General features: G+C 44.9%; 1 protein-coding gene across 1 annotated transcript in view; it reads right to left on the minus strand.

The window, feature by feature from the left end:
• Nucleotides 1-22,824, minus strand: part of LOC130125546 (dmX-like protein 1) — a 99,789-nt gene that overhangs the window by 34,633 nt on the left and 42,332 nt on the right. Inside the window, exons 21-31 of the mRNA XM_056295134.1 lie at nucleotides 17,920-18,106; nucleotides 12,997-13,107; nucleotides 11,813-11,982; nucleotides 10,751-10,848; nucleotides 10,364-10,529; nucleotides 7,257-7,385; nucleotides 6,903-7,023; nucleotides 4,760-5,544; nucleotides 4,207-4,302; nucleotides 2,591-2,758; nucleotides 1,059-1,250 (exon numbers count right to left, since the gene is read on the minus strand). Of these exons, the coding sequence (XP_056151109.1) occupies nucleotides 1,059-1,250; nucleotides 2,591-2,758; nucleotides 4,207-4,302; nucleotides 4,760-5,544; nucleotides 6,903-7,023; nucleotides 7,257-7,385; nucleotides 10,364-10,529; nucleotides 10,751-10,848; nucleotides 11,813-11,982; nucleotides 12,997-13,107; nucleotides 17,920-18,106 (2,223 nt within the window). The remainder of the gene's footprint in view (nucleotides 1-1,058; nucleotides 1,251-2,590; nucleotides 2,759-4,206; nucleotides 4,303-4,759; nucleotides 5,545-6,902; nucleotides 7,024-7,256; nucleotides 7,386-10,363; nucleotides 10,530-10,750; nucleotides 10,849-11,812; nucleotides 11,983-12,996; nucleotides 13,108-17,919; nucleotides 18,107-22,824) is intronic.

A 22,824-nucleotide genomic window follows, 5' to 3' on the forward strand; every position in this document is an offset into this window, starting at 1 on the left:
AACATTGGCATTTACACGTGGCGGCAAGGTGAATAAGCCAATTTTTTTTGGGTTCATCCAGTGTTCCTCCACTTCTCCTGTGCTGAGATAAGCAGTGAATGATTTGCTGGCGTGCAAAATACAACTGAATTGTCATTTACTTTCAAGATTCATACCTGAATACATAATATCTGTTTTGACACTGTCGCTCCCCCATCTAACTCAACAGTCGCGCAGGTGCACAGTTGACTCAGATCGGGCAGCGATAGAAAGCAGCGTTGGTGGAGCGAGCTAGAGAATGAATGAAGAGAGGGAGCGGCGATAGCGAGAACAAATGTTTTTTGAAGATTTTGAATAACCACAACCAGGAGACTTTCTTCATCATACACTCATAACTGTGCACAAAACATTTTAGGTTGATAGGCCCAGTAGTTTATGAGATTAGCCGTGGGTGGATACACACACGCACACACACACGGACATGCAAACATGCACGTGTTTGACCAAATGCATAATCCCCTCCAGGATACCGCCTGGCAGAGATAATTAGAGTGAGGGTCTACTTGAGGAACATTAATTGATGTGTAATTGATATTTAAATTCAACAGCAACATTAGAAATATAAAATCTTTTGTGTCAACAACATGCTTGAATCATCATTTCACTACTGAAACTTAAATCAATTTTGCCATTGCTGAACTACTGGTGGAGAAAAACACTAGACTTGAGTGTATGGGTCAGTCAACACATCTCCCCTTGCCCTTGTTCATGAAACTCTAACTTAAAATCAAAACCACGGTTCTGTCCTCAATAGGGAACTTCCAACTCCATGCTGTCTAGGCAATTTCTTTTGCGTGAATTATTTCTGCAAATTGCCACATGACCGCTAAACAGGTGCAAAAAATATATTTTTAATTTTTCTGTCTTAATCCCATAGTCATCTCTTTCATCACAATGACTGCCGACTGACTGCAGAGAGCATGACTCTCCGGATGAACCGAACACTAGCGAGGTCAGAATAATTCAAACATGGGTGCAAACAGAAAAGAGTGAAACTGATGATCTCTGGTCTTCCCCACCTCATTGCTGATGACATCTGGGTGAGGAGGAGAGTCCAGTGTATTGATGGTGTGTAAGATGTCATGAGTCAGGTTGGTAAGGTGGACTATAGGGTTGGCTACCACTGTCTTGGCATTAGCTGTGCAGGCCAATAGGAGAGGGATGGAGGTGGGTAGGGTGCAGGGCATCACTGCTGACTCTACAGAGTCATCCTGTTGACAGAAGTCAAAGATGAACATGGTGTTGTGTGTCCATTCATGATGCTTTAAAATACATTGACACGGCCATGTCCACAAACGCAATAACAACTGTGGAAAAATATGCTTTTCACCAGATTCACAAATAGAACCACAAGACCCACATCCGTAATTATAGACTTGGTTAAATCTACTAAGTTAACTTTGCAGTTGACATGAAAAATGAGACTAGAAATGTCAAACTTTCTTACTCACTTTCTCGGAGGATAGCTCGTAAGGGGAGCTAGAAAATATGAGTGCTGCTAACTGTGAAGCAACAGCAAGCCTCCCACTGAATCCCAATCACACAAGATGAGTTAACTTTCAGTGTGATGACAGCAGTAACCTGTGCTCGTGTGTGGCTTTATACCAAAAGCATGTGATTTGTCACTCTTGATCAATACCATCCAATTCTTACTTGACTCCTCAACAGAGAGCCCACACACTGAATATAATAGACATTGACAAAAAAAAAGTTTCCTCGACAACAATCCCAAGACTTGACAACCATGGGACCAGTGCTGAGACCAAAGGAATAGATTTTATTTAAAAATCAAAGCGGTAGAACAGAAAATGTTCTCCCAATGCCAGTCAACTGAGCTGATATTCAAGGGTGCCATTCTCATGTCAGCTCATTGAGTTGTTTACCTCTCCAAATTGTTCCTCAAACATCTAAATGATGAGCCTAAGGCAGGACCTCCCTTGAGTGCTTGACAAATCAGCACAACCTGTCAGCCCATTGCTGCAGGTGTGTTTCCAGTCATCAGTAAACAGGAAATAGGTCTGTGTGTGTGTGCGTGTGTGTCATGGGACCTATTGTTGTATTAAGACAGGCTTTCAGACAGCTTTCTGATTTGTCTTTCATTTATGCCTTACTCTGTTCTCTTTTGTAACCTTCTGTTACTCCTTTGTCTGACTTGTAAGTTTTATATATAGCTGCCAGGCATTTTCTCATGTTTTACATGAACTGAGAAACATATCTTTTTCACATTATCAATGACAAGTGTTTATTTGCCAGGTAAAACATTACACTATTGCTTTGACGAGTCCTACTACCAGTAGTTTGCATGCTGGTAGTTGTGCTTAGAGCAACAGACAAAAAAAAATAAAAAAATTAGGCGCGTTCCTCTTTGAGTGCCATGTTTCTGCCACCTCTCTTCAGATGAGAGAGTGGCTGCATGTATGTACCAGTGCCCTCTATTTGATAGCCAAGGCAATTACTTGGCAACAGCCAAGGAGCCAGACCACTGAAAATTGCAAACTAGCAAACTGTAAATCAGTAGCTATGAGTATTCCCCTGTGCATGTCACTTTTACCTGGTGTGACTCCTGCAGCAGTAGTATGAGCTCCATACGCACGGAGGCCAGCCCTCCCCCGTGGGAGCCATGCAGGCTACAGTAGCTGAGGAACATCCTCAGTAAGGGCTGGTTTCTCTGGAGCCACTGTCTCCTGCTCCGCTGGCTCTCACCACGCGGACTCTCAGGCTGAAAAAAAAAATCCTTAATTTAATGGCTTTTTTTAGTCACGTCAATCAACAACCACTGTTAATGTGTCAAATTCAACAAGCTGACTGTTTTGTAACTGAGGTCCCAGAATGATAAGCAATCAGAATCAGAATACTTTATTCATCCCCGAGGGGAAATTGGGTAATGGGTAATCCAAAGGACAAATCAAATATATGGAGGACATAAAGATACTAATAGATACTGAAATCATGCATATTAATCTGTGTTGCTATCAAAAATAGACAAACAACTGGCAGCTGTTTGCAATACAATCGTGATTTTAAAATTATGCAATGGGTGTGGGTGGAGGTGCAGTTCATTGAATAAACTCCGTTAATCAGGTGTACTATGAGATGACATAAAATGGTGACGAGAATGTGGACAATCGAAAAAGATGGACAATCTTTAAAGTTCAAATGTCCAAGACAGAAAAAAAGATAGTTTGGCACCAGTCTTCTATGTTAATTATAACTAAGGATGGATATCGTTAAGATTTTAATGGTACTACTACTCTTAAACGATACTGCTTTTCGATCTGGTACTTTAACGGTACTCTTATCTGTTCTTTTTGTTATTTTTTTAAGAGGGGAAAAAAAATTAAGAACAGAATTACCATTGCTTTATTTTCTCATGTCTGGACAGAGCGTTACTTTTAATCATCAACCCATGTTTGTATAATCTAGTTAACTCCGTGTGGGCTCTAGCATATATAACATACCTGAGGTAGATGGGGCAACGAGAGATGAACTACGAGCTAGGCAGTCGAAAACCCTGCGTTTCTCCGCCTGTATCTGATGCATTTTCGCTAGATGTTTCAAAAGATTGCTGTTGTTTCTGCCCTTACATGCAAAAGACTTGCTGTACTTGTGGTGACGAACATTGTTAGCATCGACTCTAGTGACGTATAACCAGACTTTAGACCGTTTAGTTGTGTCTCCACCATTATTACAAAGAGCAAACTCTGTAGGTGTGTGTGTGTGTGTGTGTGTGTGTGTGTGTGTGTGTGTGTGTGTGTGTGTGTGTGTGTGTGTGTGTGTGTGTGTGTGTGGACCCTGTGATGGCCTGGCGGCCTGTCCAGGGTGTCTCCCCACCTGCCGCCCAATGACTGCTGGGATAGGCTCCAGCATTCCCGCGACCCTGAGAGCAGGATAAGCGGTTTGGATAATGGATGGATGGATTTTCTTAATTTCTCCAATACCGATAGCAGAACTGTTAACGTCGGTGCTTATCAACACTACGGTCTTTAATAATTTAGCACCGGTGCCCTTTTAATACTGGGTTTTGGTAGCCATCCCTAATTATAACACGTTTTGAAACCAAGTCATAAAACTTTCACACTGTAACCTTATCTGAGCATGTCATGTCTTCGCAGCACAAGCGGTATATATTGTTCTATGCAAATGAATGTGAAGAGGCATGACACCCACCCGCTCTTCTTCTGGCCCTGAGACAGGGGACATTCCCTGGCCAGACAGCTCGGGCAGGCAGGGCTTATAGCTGCAGCAACGCTGGAGGGCAACCACCTAGAGGGAAGCAAGATGATGACGTTAATAATCAACACGAAATTCATTATGCATAAGCAAAGTGACGGCACAATAAAGATTTAATCAAGCTGTTAGACAGCTTATTTTTTGTAACCGAGCGTTCTAGTTCAATCAAGTTGTTTGTCTTTCATGCATCTCACAGGAGAAAATCTCTGACAGTATTACTATTTTCAGGTTTACACAAGCAAGAACGGTTCAAACAAAACATGTTTATATGTGCATAGGTATCGCTTTCGGCCTTTTGGCTAAGATCAAGTGCAGTAGGTATGTGGGCTCCAGTACATCTTCCTCAAGAATTATTTTAACTGACAAAAATGAATTAATAAAAGAACAAAAAAAAACAAAAAAATAAAAACAAACAAAACCCAAACCACAACCACTAGAGGAGCCGTCACATTGTGTGTGTTTTTTTTTGAGCGAGTGTGTTTTCCATCACCTCTCTCTCCAGCCACTGGCAGAGCTGGTAGCGAAGCTTCCCTCCTTCCAGTTCATACCCAGTCGACAGCGTCCGCAGCTCATTGGTCAGGATCTTCAGGCAGGCACTGAACTTCAACTGGGCTGCCAAGATGTCATCTGAAGGTGCGATGAAATCATCGCTGTCTTCTCTGTCCCCCTCGGAGACAGGCTCTGTCAGCGGGGATATAATGTCCTGCGTGTCCTGGAACACACTGCTGCTGTCCACCACTCCCCCTTTCTCATCGTTTCCATTTTCTTCATCACCTTCATCGTCTTTGTCGCTGTCCCATTTAATCTCCAGAGGCTCATCCGGGATGGTAAGGGATGGCTGGCTCCAGTCAAAACTTAGAACTGAATCAGACTGACTGTTAGATAAGCTGTCCCCTCCTGATTCGTAGCCGTTCAGAACTGTCTGAGACCAGTCCAGGTCAGATGCCCGTTCTTTCTTACCCCTGTCACTGAGCTCTGCAGTGCTGCTTGTTTCCTGCTGGTCAAGCAGTGTGGAGTGCTTATGGACTTTGGGCATCTTGGACAGAACTTCTAGGGCTAGCATAGGGCAGCCTGCCTGTAGATGTGCATACGCTGCAGTGAAAAATAGCCTTCTTTCTACCAAGCTTATGGAGTCAGCTCGGCGGCACTCAGCTGTCAGGCCGACCTTAGCCTTGTCCGAGGAGCTAAAATGGCGGCGGAGAAGGAGTGGGTGTGTACGTAGGTAGATGTAGAAATTGAAGACCTCCGGGTTGCATGGGGACAAGGAAGAGGAACCTACAATGAGATGGAACAAGAGAGCACATCAAGTCTTTATCTGTCTTTGGAACTACCTTACAGCATTTTAACTGCTCTGATTGAAGTTGTACCTGCATAGACAAGTTGTATTATTGGATCTGACACACAGATGGAATTGCAGTGAGCCACACTGTATCTGTAATCAACCTCTGGACAAATTGAAGCTCCAAGCATCATAAGCCCTCTTATCTTGACAAACTGCATTTGACAGTCACTTATAGGAGGACAGAGGCCAAACTTGGAAGCTTAACAAATTTCTGACTGACTGACAAGAGCTGACAGACAAAACGGTGATGCAAAAAAATTCCTTCTCTAAAATTTCACAATACATTCTCAGTTTTTTAGATGTGTGTGCCATCAAATACTATCAGTGCCAGACATATTTTCACATACAATGTACGAGAACGTGACAACCTATGAATCCAACAAGGACAGATGAGTGTGTATGAAATGCAAGAGCTAAAGACTTTCTACAGCCCCAGTGAAGAAAGCCTTTAGCATGTGAAACTCTGCTCGGGGCAGATCCTGTGCAAAGACCATTGGGATGCTAATCTGGGACCGCTTCCTCTCTAAAATAGTAGCGAGGTTCATATGAAGTTCAGTGCTTTGCGTACTCTTAATACAAGCTTTACACATATAGCCCGCTGTATAACATTTCAAATCCAAAGCACCCTCTGCACCCAATGGGTAGCTTTCACTCATGCAATTTTGCAACCTAAACTTAATATATCAAGTTCTCACGATGGACAATACGAGCAAAGGTGATAATCTTCCTTTTTTTTTATTCGATGTAGCAGTGCTAATAAACTTAACTGTAAAGAACACTATAGTAATTCCAGTTATTCTCTACTTGTCTATGTTTCCTTATCTATATTCTAATTTGCCGTAGTGATGACCTAATTTCTCTGACAACCATTTAAGTGTCATCTAATTTGACAAAATGCTTGCATGTGAGAGCTGTGACATCAGATGACAACAAAGGATAGCTGTCCCAGCATTGGCTGTGCTCCTTATGGTGCATTCACATTTACAGTGGAATGGTTACTGGCCATGTTTACTGCCAACAATCAAACTAATAGGCCTGTATCTGAGCTGTTCCCAGCAGAGCAAGTTCTGTGTATGCAACTGCTGGACTATTTTCGCCAAATCACTCCCATTATAACTGGCCTCTTTAGTATTCTTGAAAACACTAAAGGCTCATCATTTTATCTACTCATGCTTAATGTTTAAAGCAGCAAGATCTTAAGAGTTTGTTGGCAGACTGTGCCAGCTAAATCACAACAATGGTAAAAAGAAATGCTATAGTACTATAGACCTAACACTATTAAATGTACTACCGGAGGACCCAGTGCCAGCACTGTTGGAAGGCTGTTCCAACAGAGTATCCAGAGCACGGCTGTAGTCCTCTAGGACCCAGTGAGCCATGCTGCGTAGAAATGGGTCCTGGTGAGCTGGAATCTGAATCGGGGGGAGAAAAAAAGTGAAATTATTCCCTAATTGACCAAAACTGGTAATTTCTGGTAAATTGTGGCAACATCTGTCAGTACATCCAAGATGGCCAATCATAGATTTTTGGGTGTTGTGGAACATAACATTTAAAAATGAGCTGACAGTGAACAAGCCTCAGGGAGCCTGAATATTATTCAAATCAAGCATTTTCCACCACAAAACCATTATCTTTCCCCAAGTACCTGCTTGTCTTGTCCCAGGACGTGTCTCTGGAGGATTTTTTTATAGGTGGAAGCTGTCTCAAACTCTGACTCATACAATCTGGAGATCACCAGTGCCAGCTGTAAGTCCCTCATCTTCTCTAAGCACACCTGGGAGAGAGGAGTTAAGGAATGTAAACAAGAATCTTTCAGCTCTTCATCATTAAGAAGGTTTCAACTGCCACTAAGAGCAAGGACCGGATGACACGGGACAAGGTTGGCTGAGACTAAATGAATACGTTCTTCATATAATGCAGGAAAGGGGGTTTGACAAAACTTAACATCTCACAAGAATTTTACTTACTTACTAATTAGGCTAAGAACTTTTCCATTTATCTCCAGTGAGGGTAAGAAACTGAAACTCATGAGGGTAAATGAATGTACACCCAGCAGGGAGTGAGGTGAGGAGTGCAAGTCGCTTCCAACTCTCAAGGTGTGATGTGCATTTTAATTAGGCTACCTAACAGCCAGAGAGACCAAAGTCAACTGCTGCCCTTTGCCCGGATAATTCTAATTTACATAAAATGTTTTGAAAAAGTTGGGTGTTGCTTATGCAGATGAAATTATGTGACTCTTTCCCCTCTAGGACTTTCTAAGTAGCATAGTGTGTATGAATAACAGGGTGCACAAACAAGATAACATAAAGCAGGTCTGTGGATGTGTGTGCAAAAATGCGGCTACTATACAATAATCCACTGTAGCCTCCGGAAGCTATTCCATAACAGTAGACACATCTGAAATTAGGTATATAAACATGTAGTAGCAAGGAAAACATATTATATAGAACATATTACATTAAAGTAGTAAGTTCAAAGCCTGTACTTAATGGATGTCAATGAGGGGGTCTGACTCAGCAATGATATCATGCGAATGAAAATTCTTGTGACCAGAGAAACAGCAACACCCGAGAGTCAAGTCCCAACATTAATAATTCTTCAGTCCATTGTGCTAAAAGCTCTTGACAAGGACATTGCTGTTGAAATGTGGCAAGCTGTTTTAATAATGAAAAAAGAATAATACACATTGCAAGAGCATTGGCGTGATGGTTTGTTAGTGGATGTTTTTCTGCTTCTTAATGATATCTTTACATTATGCCATGATCTTAGATAGTTATTCCATGGCTGTGGAATTTTATTTACAACCATAATTCCAAAAAAGTTGGGACAGTATGGAAAATGCTAATAAAAATAAAAACGAGTGATTTGTAAATTCTGTTCACCCTGTACTATAGTGAAAACACTACAACAAGTTATTATGTTTTTTTACCTAATGAATTTAATTGTTTTTTTTTTTTAATATACACAGATTTCAAATCTGATGACTGCAACATGTTTCAAAAAGGTTAGGACAGTCGCGCGTTTAACATTGTGTGACATCACCACTTCTTTTAATAATAAGGGTTTGGGCACTGAAGACACCAGCTGGTTGAGTTCGGCAAGTGGAATTTCCCCCCATTCATCCATTATGCAGGTCTTCACCTGTACAATTGTACAGGGCCTTCGTTGCAGTTTTTTGCAGTTCATAATGCATCACACATTCTTAATTGGAAACCGGTCAGGGCTGCAGGCAGGCCAATCTAGCACCCGCACTCTGCTTACGCAGCCATGCACTTGTAATCCGGGCAGTATGTGGTTTGGTGTTGTCCTGCTGGAAAATGCAGGGATGTCACTGGAAAAGACAGTGTCTGGACGGCAGTATATGTTTCTCTAAAATTTGTACATATCTTTCTACATTAATGGTGCCCCCACAGATGTGCAAGTTACCCATGCCATGGGCACTGACACAACCATGACAGACACTGGCTTTTGGCCCCAACACTGATAACAGTTTGGATGGTTAATTTTCCTTTGGCCCAGAGAGCACAACAGCTGTTTTTTTCCAAAAACTATCTGAAATGTTGACTCGTCGGACCACAAAACACAATTCCACTGTGCTACTTTCCATGTCAGATGAGACTGAGTCCAGAGAAGTCAGCAGCGCTTCTGGACAGTGTTGACGTAGGGTTTCTACTTTGCATAGTAAAGCCTTACCTTGCATCTGTGGATGCAGCAGTGAATGTTGTTAACTAACAGACGTTTACAGAAGTATTCCCGAGCCGATTTCATGATAGCCATTACAGGCACATGATGGTTTTTAAGACAGTGACATCTGAGGGATCGGAGATCATGCACATTCAGAAGTGGCTTTCGGCTTGCTCCCCATGCACAGAGATTTGACCGGATTTCTTGAATCTTTTTAATTATATTATGCACTGTAGAGGGTGAAACGCTCCAAATCCTACTGATTTGTCTTTGGGGAACATTGTTCTCATAGTGCTGGATTATTCGCTGTTGCATCCATGGCAAATTGGTCAGCTCCGACCCATCCTTGCTCTTGAAGGACTAGGCCTTTTTTGGAGGCTCCTTATCTACTATCACACAACTGCATTACTTGTTTAACATCCCCTGTTTCACATCACCTTGTTATTTCAACTTGTCCCATCACTATTAGTCCTAAACTGCCCCCGTCCCAACTTTTTTTGAACGTGTTGCAGGCATCAATTTCAGAATAAACGTCTATCTTCAAAAAACGATGCAGTTGATAAGGTAAAACATGATATGCCTCGTCTTTATATGGGTTTTGTTTGAATACGAGTCAAAGTAAATTTACAATCACTCATTTTGTTTTTACTAGCAAATTCCATACTGTCCCAACTTTTTTTGGAATTAGGGTTGTATTTCTTACAAAGAAAAGATACTGTAAAGCAACACAGCAACAGCTAAATGCTGATTGTGTGAGTGAGGGGAAAAAAAGCCCAAGTGCCTTATAGTATTCTCACCTTATTCTCAACCAACAACTGAAAACAATAAGTGATAAAAGTGACGAAACTTCAGAGCACATTTTTTAAAACTCCCCTGGTAAGGCCAGAAAATTGTTAACCAAACGAGGGTAAAATGGATAATAAATGATTTAACGGTTAAAAAAAACAACTGAGGAATACTTGATCCTATTCATCTTCAAAGCAACATTTCCACTTTTGAGTTTAGTGAAAGTCAAGTGCCAAGTGCCGTTGAAGGGACAGGTTTAGCTTATGATTATTTCCTCTTTACCTCCACAGCATCCTTGAGGGACCCAGCCAGCAGGAAGAAAGCTGCGGAGTGCTGGAACCGCTGTTTTCCCAGCAGAGAAAAGGCGTTTTTCAATGCCGCTTTCCTCCACCGATCCTCACTGAAGTTGTTGCTGAAAAAGTCAGTCATCTTGGCATTCTTCTGAGACCTGCCGAGAACGAGATCACAGATTCAAAACAACAGTATTGATGTCATTAGTCCTCTGTAATCCGACAGCACTGATCTCGGCTCAGTAGGATAGATGCGTGTGCGTGTGTGTGTGTGAGAATATTTGTGTCAAAGGAGGGGTCAGGAAACAAAGGAAGAATAATCTGAAATCCAATCAGTGTATGTGTATTCCACATGCAAATCCCTGTCAGTTATGCCTGCCTGTACAGTCCCCAGACCACTGCCTTCTTCTTCATGGCGAGGTAGAAAATAGCTGCGTCCAGAGGATCATTGTTCCTCTGGAAAGAAGCCTTGGCAACCTGACAAAACAAAAAATAAAAACATTAACAGCGCAGAACACCCCCCGCCCCCAAAAGTTACATATTTCAGCTCACGTCTCTGCAGCCTAAGCAGCTTTATCATCTGTGCGACATGTAGCTTCATGGATCATTTCAGGGAGTAGCACACAGTCAATTGTAGCGTTGTATTATAGAGCAACCTCAGCGAAATTCCACTATCTCTTACTTTGACAGCAGTTTATTTCTAAGCGAGAAGGGCAATCAATGTGACGTGAAGAGGATGCGCATGCCAATGGCCAGCCGTTAATCAAAGACAGACAGGTGATGGTGCTATAGAATTTTATTAACGCACAACTTGGCATCTAATGCTCCCACTTTGTTTCCAATCATTCAACAGAAGGAGCAAAGAGTTCTTTATTAAACCTTGTAACCAATATTGAGCAGTATTCGATGAACGTGCTGTTAAATACATGGAGGAATACTTGAACTCGTGAACTACCTCATAAATGACTGCAAAATAAGATAAAGCAACCCACAGACATAACAAGGACCCACAAATTATAAAACATTAAACTAAGCTATTCTTATGTTAGGTATTGTATCTTCTGACCTTTCATTTTTGTCTCTTATCACATGACCAAGAAATATGAATACTGTATGGCAGTGAATTTTTTTTCATATAATCATGCTATTGTAGATTTCCTTCCTTCTGTATATATAGATACTATGATTCTGGTTCTGAAGACAACTGGTAAAAAAAAAAAAAAAGAAGCAAAGTCTAATTTGAAACAAATCCAAACTCACTGAGCGAAATGTATCAAGTGGGGAACACCATTATATACAGAGAAATGTTACTTGTAATTTGCAAGATTTCAACTGAAAATTAGTTCATTTTGATAATGCAAAAACAATTACTATGAGAATGACTTATTAAGAGTTTAGTTCTGTCTGAGAGCTGATGTAAACTGACTATGAGGCCCTGTACCTTCTCAATACACCTGCGGAGCTTGTTGGTGCTGCGCAACCACCAGCCCACGCCCATGGAGCGCAGCTCTGGCCAGGTGAGTTCTCCTTTCTGTAGAGCAGGCAACATATTGAGGAGCTCCTCCTCAGCTTCAGAGTGGAACGCCCAAGCATAATGACACGTTGATAGACCTGTGGAAGAGTTCAGTGGAATAGACACAGGACTGAGAAGAGGCACGGATTTTGTTGTAAAAATATCGACACGGCAACATTTTTTTAAATGCTTTAAAAAAGGCGCATTAAGTGTTATTTAGCACTGTTGGTTCAGGATAGTTATTTCAAGGCAGCATTACAGTCCCTCATGTCAAAGAGCTGGGCTTTTACACCCGCTGCTATGTACTAATGACCAGTATTCAGATGTGACAGATGGGGTTAAGTGCCTTGCTCATGGGTACCTGGCTATTGTAATAGTTATAGGTAAGGGGAGCACCATTGGCTCACATCAGCAACCCACATTATGACAGGGCTAAGAAGTTAAAATTGGAATCCTCAGATCAAAATTTAGAAAGCTCGGGCTGAGGTAGCAGGTTGTTTTCCAATGCTTCTATAGGGACACGCATGTCCCCACTGACTAGTATCAAATCTCACCAAGCTTTCTCTCACTTGTCTCTACTACTCTCTCTCTACTATTAATAAACCTTATTGTATAACAAGAACAGACAGTGTCATAGATGTGAAGCACTACTGCTGTCTAGTCAAGCAAGTATGCTTGCTTGCTTTGCATTCAGTAAACTTCTACATGTGCTCAGTTGGCGCGAAACTCATAAGGGCATATTTAAGTTAAAAAAGTTGTAAACAGCTCATATTTGGAGGAAAAATGGTATGATTCCTCTCAGGGTGGATTGCAAGGTGCTGAACAGTGAGCTGTTCATTTTAACAGTGACCCTGAAATTGATAATTGTTTTTAGGGCTTTTTATTAACCTTTTTGAGTTGCTTTACATGAAAATATAAGATGAACTGACTACTGATTCTCTTTACACTTTAAAAAAGTAACCTAGGTAATTTTTTTCTAGATAGGCTGGAAATTCTTTTGAAAAAAGTGAATCTCCATTCATCTGGCTGACAGCAGCATTGGATGGCAGGTGGTAGGCTCCTGATCAACATGACCATGTCAACACTGGAAAGTCCCCAGTGTGTGACTGTACCTTGCCGAAGTAGCTGCACTCGGTGTGCAGGGGGCAGAGAAGTAGAGAGGAAAGTATGAAGTCTGACGGCAAGCAGGAACTTCAGACCACAGTCATCCAGAGTCTCTCCACCTGATAAGTCAGCATTAACAAACTGTTAGTCTTACACAACATTGGTACACAAGTTGAATCTTAAGTTTAAAATGCATCCAAAAGTACAAACCTCTCCCAACTTGCTCACATAATGCAATGCCTGAATAATTATATGATTAAATAACTTTTTTTGAACAATGCAGCAAAATCATTGTCAGTGAGCAAGTGATTAAAGAACTGATTATATGAATTCATTTTCTGTCAGATGTCAGATTTTGTTATTTTACAGCAAATAAGCTGTTCCAAAAGTGGTATCCACCCACTCAAGGCCAAATGTACAAAAACAGACTACAATCTGTGCCTTATCTCACCTTGCAGTTTGCTGTGCAAAAACAAAACGTTCAGGCATCTCCATAGCAAACTTATACTATTTCTGGTAGTTTGCCAGGGGAGAACTCATGTTTCAGAGGGAATCCCACAGAAGTAAAATGACACACCAATGGAAAACAACTCTATACCACTAGTGGTGTGACGGAATATAGTTGATCCATACGGATCACCCCCCACAGTTCGGCACACATGTACTGCGAATTAATTGCAACCCCCCCCTTTTTTTTCTCCCCAATTTAATTTGGCCAATCCATAGTTTTCACGAAACGTCATGTTCATATTGGAACGCCCACCTGGCGGGCAAAACACTTCCCAAACGGCAGCATTATTAACCCATCCAGAATGAAAATACATATAACTGTCTGTCCTATTGTAAGCTTTCATCCTGGCGGCAGTGTAAGCAGCGGGATTCTCCACAAGATATATGTAAACATCGCTAAATTGGAGCTCTGACAGGGACTTCGTTGTTTTTAGAGACTGAAATACTGCGGCGGTTGCTGTATATGGATCGCAAGTGCCCAAAACTTGTAGTTTGTTAATATATCTTTGTTTTTCTTCTTTCGTAAGGTGATCCAAACAGTCGTTACTTGGAACAGCTGGAAAATTGACAGGTCTGTGCTGCTGCTCTATGGAGTTTCCACTGTTGGCCGCCATGCTGGAACTTTGTTTTGCCCGCCACTGTCACGTGACTGAAAACTATCATGGTCGCTGCTCCACCCCCTCTGCCGATCTGGGGAGGGCTAAAGTCTACCACATGCCTCCTTCGATACATGTGGAGTCGCCAGCTGCTATTTTTCACCTGACAGTGGGGAGTTTCATCAGGGGGACGTAGCACATGGGAGGATCACGCTATTCCCCCCAGTTCCCCTTCCCCCCCGAACAGGCGCCCCAACCAACTAGAGGAGGCACTAGTACAGCAACCAGGACACATACCCACATCCGGCTTCCCACCTGCAGACACATCCCTACAGACACAATTGTGTCTGTAGGGATGCCCGACCAAGCCGGCGGTAACACGGGGAATTGAACCGGTGATCCCCGTGTTGGTAGGCAACGGAATAGACCGCTACACTCCCTGGATGCCCATTAATTGCAAAATTCAACATTTTATGTATTCACATGAAGAGGGGATGTTGAATCCAAATGAATCAATCAGGGATGCTCACGTTGCAAAAAGCGCAACTCTGCTAGCCATGATAGTTATGGCTAGCAGAGGAGCAGAAGAACTTGAAGAGCCTCATTTAAAGGAAGAAGGTACCATGCCTCATATTGCACTTTAACAATTGAGCATTGACTATTTTATATTGTAACATGCATGGATAAAGTAGACATGTTGGCCAATGGCTAACGGGTCGGACCCTTTAGTCAAGCGGTCAGCTATGTCTCCCGCGGTGCGGGAGATACGGGTTCGCGTCCCGGCTGCAGCAGTTCCTGTGGTTGCCCCCCCCCCCGAATTCGCTACATTGGTGTCAGAAGTGGGATATGCGTGGACGCACTTTCCCAAAGGAGGGGGGTAGTGTAACGTGCATGGATAAAGTAGACACGTTGGCCGTTGGCTAACGGGTCGGACCCTTTATTGGAGTGGTCAGCGATGTCTCCCGCAGTGCGTGAGATACGGGTTCGCGTCCCGGCTGTGGCAGGTCCTGTGGTTGCCCCCCAGAATTCGCTACAATATATTTCTAATTTAACAATTGAGTATTGACTATTTTATATATTTCTAATTTAACAATCGAGTATTGACTATTTTATATATTTCAAGATTTTATTTAAACACTGGACATCTTGAATGTTGTTTTTATTTAAGACCATGGGCAAAAGTTCTTTGCTTTAAGTGTTTTACAGAATAAATGTAAAGCAAAGTTATATCTGTCTATGATCCGAACCATACGTTTTGTGATCCATTATATACCACTAGTTTAGTTAGGTCCACTACCAAGATCAGTTTGTTTTCATCATTCATCAAAAACTAAAACATAATTTTCACAAAGTTGATGTTTCTTAAGCAAGTTTATGTCACTTTCACAGTCAGAATTCAAATATTTTGCTGTTAAAAAAAGTCAAATTTCTCCATATTTGGTGCATCCTCATTTGTCTTAACTACAGTTTGTATTCTGCCTGGCATTGCTACTGCAAGATTTTGCAGAATTTGAGAATCCAAATTATTCCAGCACTCTGAGAGCATTACAGAGGTCTTCTTGTGACATTACAGTGTGTTCGCCTGATCCCTTTTCAAATTTTCCCAGAGATGTTCACTGGGATTAAGGTCTGGTGACTGCTGAGCCTGAGTCAACACTCATTGCTCTTACTTGGAATTCAATTAGTCCTGGCAAAGCTTTGTGTGTGTTTCAGATCATCTTGCTGGAAAATGATTCCTCTTCCATGCAACTTCAAGCCAGTAGGGATGGCATGCTTCTGTAAAGTAGAGCTTTACTCCTCTGCAGTCAGTGTATAGTTCGTCCAGTTCAAATCAACATCTCCCGAATAGGCAAAACAGCCCCAAAACTGAATAATGCCACCACAACAGTTGCCTGTAGGTTTTATGCACTGTAGTACTAAATGTTCATGCAGCCATCTTCTCACAAAAGCCCTATGATTAAAACCAAAAACCTCAATTTTAGATTCTTCTGTAACAAGACTTTTTCTAATCTTCAAAACGAAAGTTCAGTATCTTTTGGCACATGCTAAATTTCGTCACTTATTTGTTTTAAGTTCAAAGACTATATATGGAAACTGCTACTCTTCTATTAAGGCCACATTTTGCTCATTATCCCCCCCTTTTCTCCCAGTTGTACTTGGCCAATTACCCCACTCTTCTGAGCCGTCCCGATCTCTGCTCCACCCCCTCTGCCAATCTGGGGAGGGCTGCAGACTACCACATGCCTCCTCCGATACATGTGGAGTCGCCATCCGTTTCTTTTCACCTGACAGTGAGGAGTTTCGCCAGGGGGACATAGTGCATGGGAGGATCACGCTAGTCCCCCCCCGAACAGGTGCCCTGACCGACCAGAGGAGGCGCTAGTGCAGCGACCAGGACACATGGCCACATCTGGCTTTCCACCCGCAGACACGGCCAACTGTGTCTGTAGGGATGCCCAAGCAAGCCGGAGGTAACACAGGGATTCGAACCAGCGATCCCCATGTTGGTAGGCAACGGAATAGTCCACCCCGCCACCTGGACGCTCACTCATTGTCTTTTGACTGTAATTTTACTAAGCTGGGTAGGGCATTCTTTGTTCAGCTGGCTCTGAATCTTGGATGTGGATGCTGTTCTATCTCAGAAACATGGTAGCTTAATAGGTTGGCCTTCTGATGGTGTGGTTGCTTTAGATCTGCCTGATGTAGCTGTGAATCTGAACAAATTTGAATCTAAACAAATCTAAATGAAGTTTAGATATATGTGTTAGTATGTGTGTTCTTGAAGTTCTCGTAGTTTTTGGGCATATGTTTCTGTCTTTGTGTTGCACTAATGTGGGCTTGGGGAAACGATATTACATGAAATGAAAGGACAAATGAATTGTTCCTGATTCCTGAATGAAACTGACTTGGTTTCTGAAAACGTCTGTAGCGTGTCTTGCATCGCTTCTTGAGAAACATTGAATTTAGCTGCAATTTGGTGCTGGGACAGTCCATCATAATTCAGGAGAACAATCTGACCTCCAACTACTGATTAATCTCTGCTGACAGGATTATAAACAACTGCAAAAACTTCTGCAAATGAATTGTACTTTTTCAAAATTTAAGGCACCTGCAGTAGAAATAACACAAAGGGCCATGTTAATTATGCCAATATCTCAGGAATCAGGAACATTGTCATTTCACCTCATGTACATGCACACATGAAATGAAATGCCGTTTCCCCCAGCCCACAGCAGTACAACACAAAGACAAAAACACATTCAAGAACTACAAGAACACACATATTCAAACTAACACATATAGCCAAACTATATAAAAAAAATAAAAATCACTGTCCAAGGGAACAAACGTCAGCAAGGATGACTGTCGGAACCACCAGTCTGCATGGGCTAGCAGTTAGCCTAGCCTGCCCCGATTACGCTTCCTGTCAGATCTGATATCAAGATTAAAGCAACTCAATCTATGCATTTAGTGTGTCCTTGTATTAGAACTTAAATGAAAAATAAAGTGTCACAGCGTTTTTAGGAAAAGAAAGGAAATAGTATGCAAAGAAAAATATTTAAAGATTTAAATTTCATACTATTCTTTCGCAAAGATTTTTATTTGTACCAGACTTGCATGACATATTCTTGAATAATAAACACCATGAGTAATAATATTGGGTTAGCACTGAATAAATGATGAAGACAAACAGATCTTAATAGTGGACTTTGGCTTTTGGAAGCCACTGCACATTTTTATCTTCAACGTTTTGGGTGTGAAGGGAAGATGAGAGGGCTATCTTGCAAACATTCCCAGAAACACAACATTATTGCGCAGTGGTACCTCTGCTCTTGCCCTGGCTTTCTCTGATGTCAGTGCTGGTGGTGGCAATGGTGTCAGCCAGCGCCATAAGAGACATCTGCTCCATGCGGGTCAGGCCTGGAAGACTGGAGTGGAGAAGGTGGCTGGACAGAACCTGGGCGTGCTCTGGCCCAAAGGATGTAGGACTGTATTGGGAAAGGTCAATCACCTAGAGGTAAGAGACATTTCACTCAAAAGTTAGAGATTATTCTTCTTCGCAACAAAACTTACAATATGTGAAAAGGTGCGTTTTCAGTAACAGAAACTTCTTTCGGATATATCTTGAAATTTACATTGTAGGGGATTATGCGTTTGTTCGTGTATGACTGTGCAGCTAATCTCGCAAACTACTGGTTCTATTATCGCTACTCCGTAGTGCTATATTTACATATTGCCCTCGCCTCTGGCGACGCTAGGCTCTGAAATTCACCACTCATGCGACAGCATCCCCTAAGCCCCACCCACAACTGCACTTGACATGCGTCACCACATCACTCGTCAGTTCGACTAGAGCCTCCTTCAAGGGAAGACGTGTCGCGCTGAGCTCTGTTGTGGGTTTTTTCTTCATTGCTAGCTAGCTTAGCTATTTTCTCTATTTTGACAATAGTGTGGTTTTCTCCGTCACTATGGCTGGTGTTAACGTCGACGTCGATGTTCTTTTCGCCGAGTTTTACAGTTGTTGCCACAGGAAGAAGGACGCTGGCGATTTCCATCCTTTTTGCAGCGACCATCCTAGCATGGCTCATGTTCGGGAGACTGCAACTAGCCTAGAGGCGCCACCATGCATGGTGTGCGCTTCATGGCCGCTCAGTCGACGGACGAGCTGGGTTTCACACGCCTTTCCACTCAGGTTGGTGTCGGTGTGTTCAAGATCCCTCCCCGGCTGGGCTTGTTGGTTTCTGCTGTGCTCCCTGGGAGCCAGGACCACATGTGCCCGCTGGTGGTTCCGCAGGCTGCTACTCAAGATGGCGGATCTTGCTCCTACCAAGTCCCTGAGGAAGGGTCCGAGGAGGAGGCAAAGCTCGACGACTTTTTCACTTTTTTCCTCGAGAGGGCCTTGGCTTCGACAGGGACCACAAGGGTTGCCCCAGTCCATGCCTCGGTGACGCCCGGAATGGATCAGGTGTTCTCTGCCTCGGTGGAGGTGCGCAAGACCATAAGCACATTCCGCCCTTCCCCCCGAACACGGAGTCCATCAAAGCCACATGGCCGGAACCAGAGAAGGTGCGCTCCGCTGTTAAAGTGAACACCAAGAGCCACCTGACGGTTGCCGGCTGGTCTCCTGCTTCTATGCCGCCCCCCACTGTGGAGAAATTTCTTTTTCCCCGGCTCTACCCTGGTAAGCTACGCGAACCGGAGAGCAAGGAGGCGGCGATGAAGATCAAACAGTGAGAGCCAGGGGGATGATGACACCGATGCCTCACGCCTGGACGAGGCTTGGAGGGCTTCTCAGATCATCGGCATGTTCCTCCGTGATGCCGCGGTGAACCTGGGTGCGGCTCTGTCCTCCTCAGTCCTGCTGAGGCGCGAGTTCTGGACAAAGGACTGTCACTTAGAGGACGGGGTCGTTAAGATGATCCGCAAGCTCCCCATCAACACGGACGGCCTTTTCGGTGTGGATGAGCCAGCACTGGAAAAGATCCGTCATGACCTGGCCAACGCGGAGCTGCTGGCTAAAACCTTCAAAGAGAAGGGTCCCGCGCAGCCTCCGACACGCACTCAAGGCTCTCCGAAGCCCCAGCTGCAGGGGGGGCGAGGTCGAGCCTCGAAGCGCCGCAAGAACTACAACAAGAGCCAGTCGGCTGGCCCTGCGCCAGCCCCTGGGGCTCACAGTCAGTTCCACCACGCTGGCAGAGGCGGCGCGGGTGGTCCTCAGCCTGACGTGAAGCGGAAGTACGAGCACCAGACCAGGGGTGCCAGCTCGGGAGATCCGCGCCGCCGCTGACGGTGCGCGACAGACCCCCACACCCCCTGGTCGAACATTGCAGGTATTGATGTTATGGCCACTGGTGGCAAGGTTTTACCATGCAATGAGGGGAACATGTTGATGAATAAAGATTTCAGTTCTGCATTTTATCCTTCGTGTTCCTCGTCTGTAGATTATTCTACGGTGGGTGGTCTGTCATATAAGGTTGGTGATGTCGATGCTACTTTTATTCCACACGCACATGGTGTAGTGAGTAATGTTGTGTCACATGCCACCGGACTCTGCAAGCAAGTCAGAAGAAACGAAGATGTTCCAGATATGGCAACGGGTTCACTAGCTTCACAGGGTGTAGGCTATGTGAATTATATCGCTGAGATCAGTTCTGTTTCAAACCGTACACAAGGTTATGGGTTGTTGAACTCTGTATCTATGCCTGTCTCGGATAATCATGAGCTGTCAGATGGAAATGAAATTAGTTTATCCCATCGGACAGGCGTCCAGAGTTATGCGCTGGGTTTTCCCATGCGTAAAGCAGGGTTACCGGAGCGCATGACTCGCTGTCTGTGGCCAGTCGGAGAGGGTGCTGGGCGCGCGCATGCCGATGCTGATTTTTCTGCGCTCCCACCTTCTGTTGGGCAAAATCCTGCACATATTCGCTCCCCATATGGGACGCGGTCCGCCGTGGGAGTCTCTCAACACTTCCGTGGAGAGCTCAGAGGTTGGACCGGAATGGCAGCGATACAGCCTATTTCTCGACAGCTAGACACAGCGCATCACGCGCCCTCTGTCTCCCCATTACGCACGCTGGCAGGCACTGCCGGGTGTACCAGAGTGGATCCTCCGGATGGTCAGGCATGGGCACGAGATTCGGTTTGAGCAGGGTCCTCCCCCTTACACAGGCATACGTCAGACGCTGATCCATTCACCTGCCGAAACAGAGGTGTTGCGGCAGGAAACATTGGAGATGCTGTCCAAAGACGCGATACAGGTGGTGGAGAGAGGCACAGAGGAAATAGGGGTTTGTTCGAGATATTTCCTCGTGCCCAAGAAATCGGGGGGCATGCGGCCGATTCTAGATCTGAAATGGTTCAATACTTGGGTGCGCAAAGAATCATTCCACATGCTGACGGTCCCCCAGCTCCTAGCCATGATATCGAGCGGAGCCTGGTTCACATCTGTGGACCTCAAGGACGCATATTTCCATGTCCCGATAGTGGGTCACCACTGGAAATATCTCAGGTTCGCGTTTCAGGGAATGTGTTACGAGTACAAAGTCCTCCCGTTCGGCTACAGTTTGGCCCCATGGGTCTTTTCGATGTGCGTCAAGGCGGCTCTCACTCCGCTATTCGCCCAGGGTTACGTTATAGCCTACTGCTTGGACGATCTGCTTCTGATAGCCCCAGATCACCGGCTGGCTATGGAACGCACGAGTCACCTGGTCTTGCAACTGTCAGACCTGGGTCTCACGGTAAACTGGAAGAAGAGCGCTCCCTGGCCGTTACGCGAAACCACCTATCTGGGATTAGCATTGGACTCAGGGAGGATGCTGGCTTCCGTCTCAGAGGAGCGGTGGCAGGGGTTAGAGGACCTTCTTGCCAGTTTTGTCCCGGGCCCGTCGGTGACAGTAGGTCAACTGTGTCGGCTCCTGGGCATCATGTCCTCTGCTCACCAGGTGGTGCCTCTGGGTCTGCTTTTTATGAGGAGACTCCAGTGTTGGCTTATTCGAGAGGGCCGGTTCCGCCGGCTGCGCCAATGGCACAGGTTAGTGGTCCCGGAGCAGGTGAGCTTGGACCTGGATCACTGGGCAGAGGCCTGCAGATCTAGGGTTGGGGTTCCCCTCGGACCCAGATCGGAGGAGGTGATTCCATTCACGGACGCATCCCTGGGAGGTTGGGGTGCGATCTGTGGCCACGGCACAATCAGAGGAGTATGGCCCGTGAGTCATAATGCGCACATCAACACGCTGGAGCTGGAGGCAGTGCGTCATTTCGCTCCTCTCCTACGACATCGACACATTCTGGTCAGGTCGGACAGTACCACTACGGTGGCGTATATTAACAGGCAGGGCGGGACGTGGTCGGCTGCGTGCCGTGCGTTAGCCTACGACCTGTGGAGTTGGGTGCATCAGAACGCGCAGTCCATTCGGGCAGAACGAGGCAGCGGACATCATGTCGCGCGGCGGGCCCAGCTGGGACAACTGGTCCCTCAATCCTCTTATCGTGGAGATGATCTGGGCGAGGTTCGGAGTGGCGCAGGTGGACTTGTTTGCATCCAAGAGGAACGCCAAATGCGCACGATGGTATTCGCTCTGCCCTAGCGACAACCCACCTATGGGAGTGAATGCGCTGGGAATCGAGCCGTGGCCACGTGAGCTGCTCTATGCTTTTTCCCCCTCTGGGTCTGATACCGGCGGTGGTGGAACGGATCAGATGCACGGGCGCGTCGGTGATCCTGGTGGCTCCCAACAACCCAGGCGCGCCGTGGTTTCTGAACATGGTTTCCATGGTGCGCGCGCCGCAGTTCCTCCTCCTGATGTGGCTGGACGCTCTGACGCAGGCAGACGGGATTATCCAACAGGAGCCCCTTCTAGCGGGGTTCCAACTGGCAGCCTGGCTTCTGAGAGGGCCAGGCTGAGAGAGGAGGGCTTTGATGAGGCCACAGTGACCACTATACAAGCCACGCGCGCTCCGAGCACATCGGTGCAATACGACTCCAAGTGGAGAGTTTTTGCTAGGTGGTGCGTGGGAGAGGGCGTGGAACCTCTGTCTGCATCCTTGGCCCACGTTACGGGGTTCTTGGAATACAAGAGATCGACTGACAATTTAGCCTACGAATCGATCAAGGGGTACTTGGCAGCGATCTCAGCCTTTATGTCTAGGCTGGGTGGCGACACTGTCTTCTCTCACCCCCGTATGGTGGCGTTCCTCAAGGGGGTGAGGAACAGGCAGGGTGTTCGGAAC

The sequence above is a fragment of the Lampris incognitus genome, chromosome 1, assembly GCF_029633865.1.
Source record: "Lampris incognitus isolate fLamInc1 chromosome 1, fLamInc1.hap2, whole genome shotgun sequence".
NCBI classification, from domain to species: domain Eukaryota; kingdom Metazoa; phylum Chordata; class Actinopteri; order Lampriformes; family Lampridae; genus Lampris; species Lampris incognitus.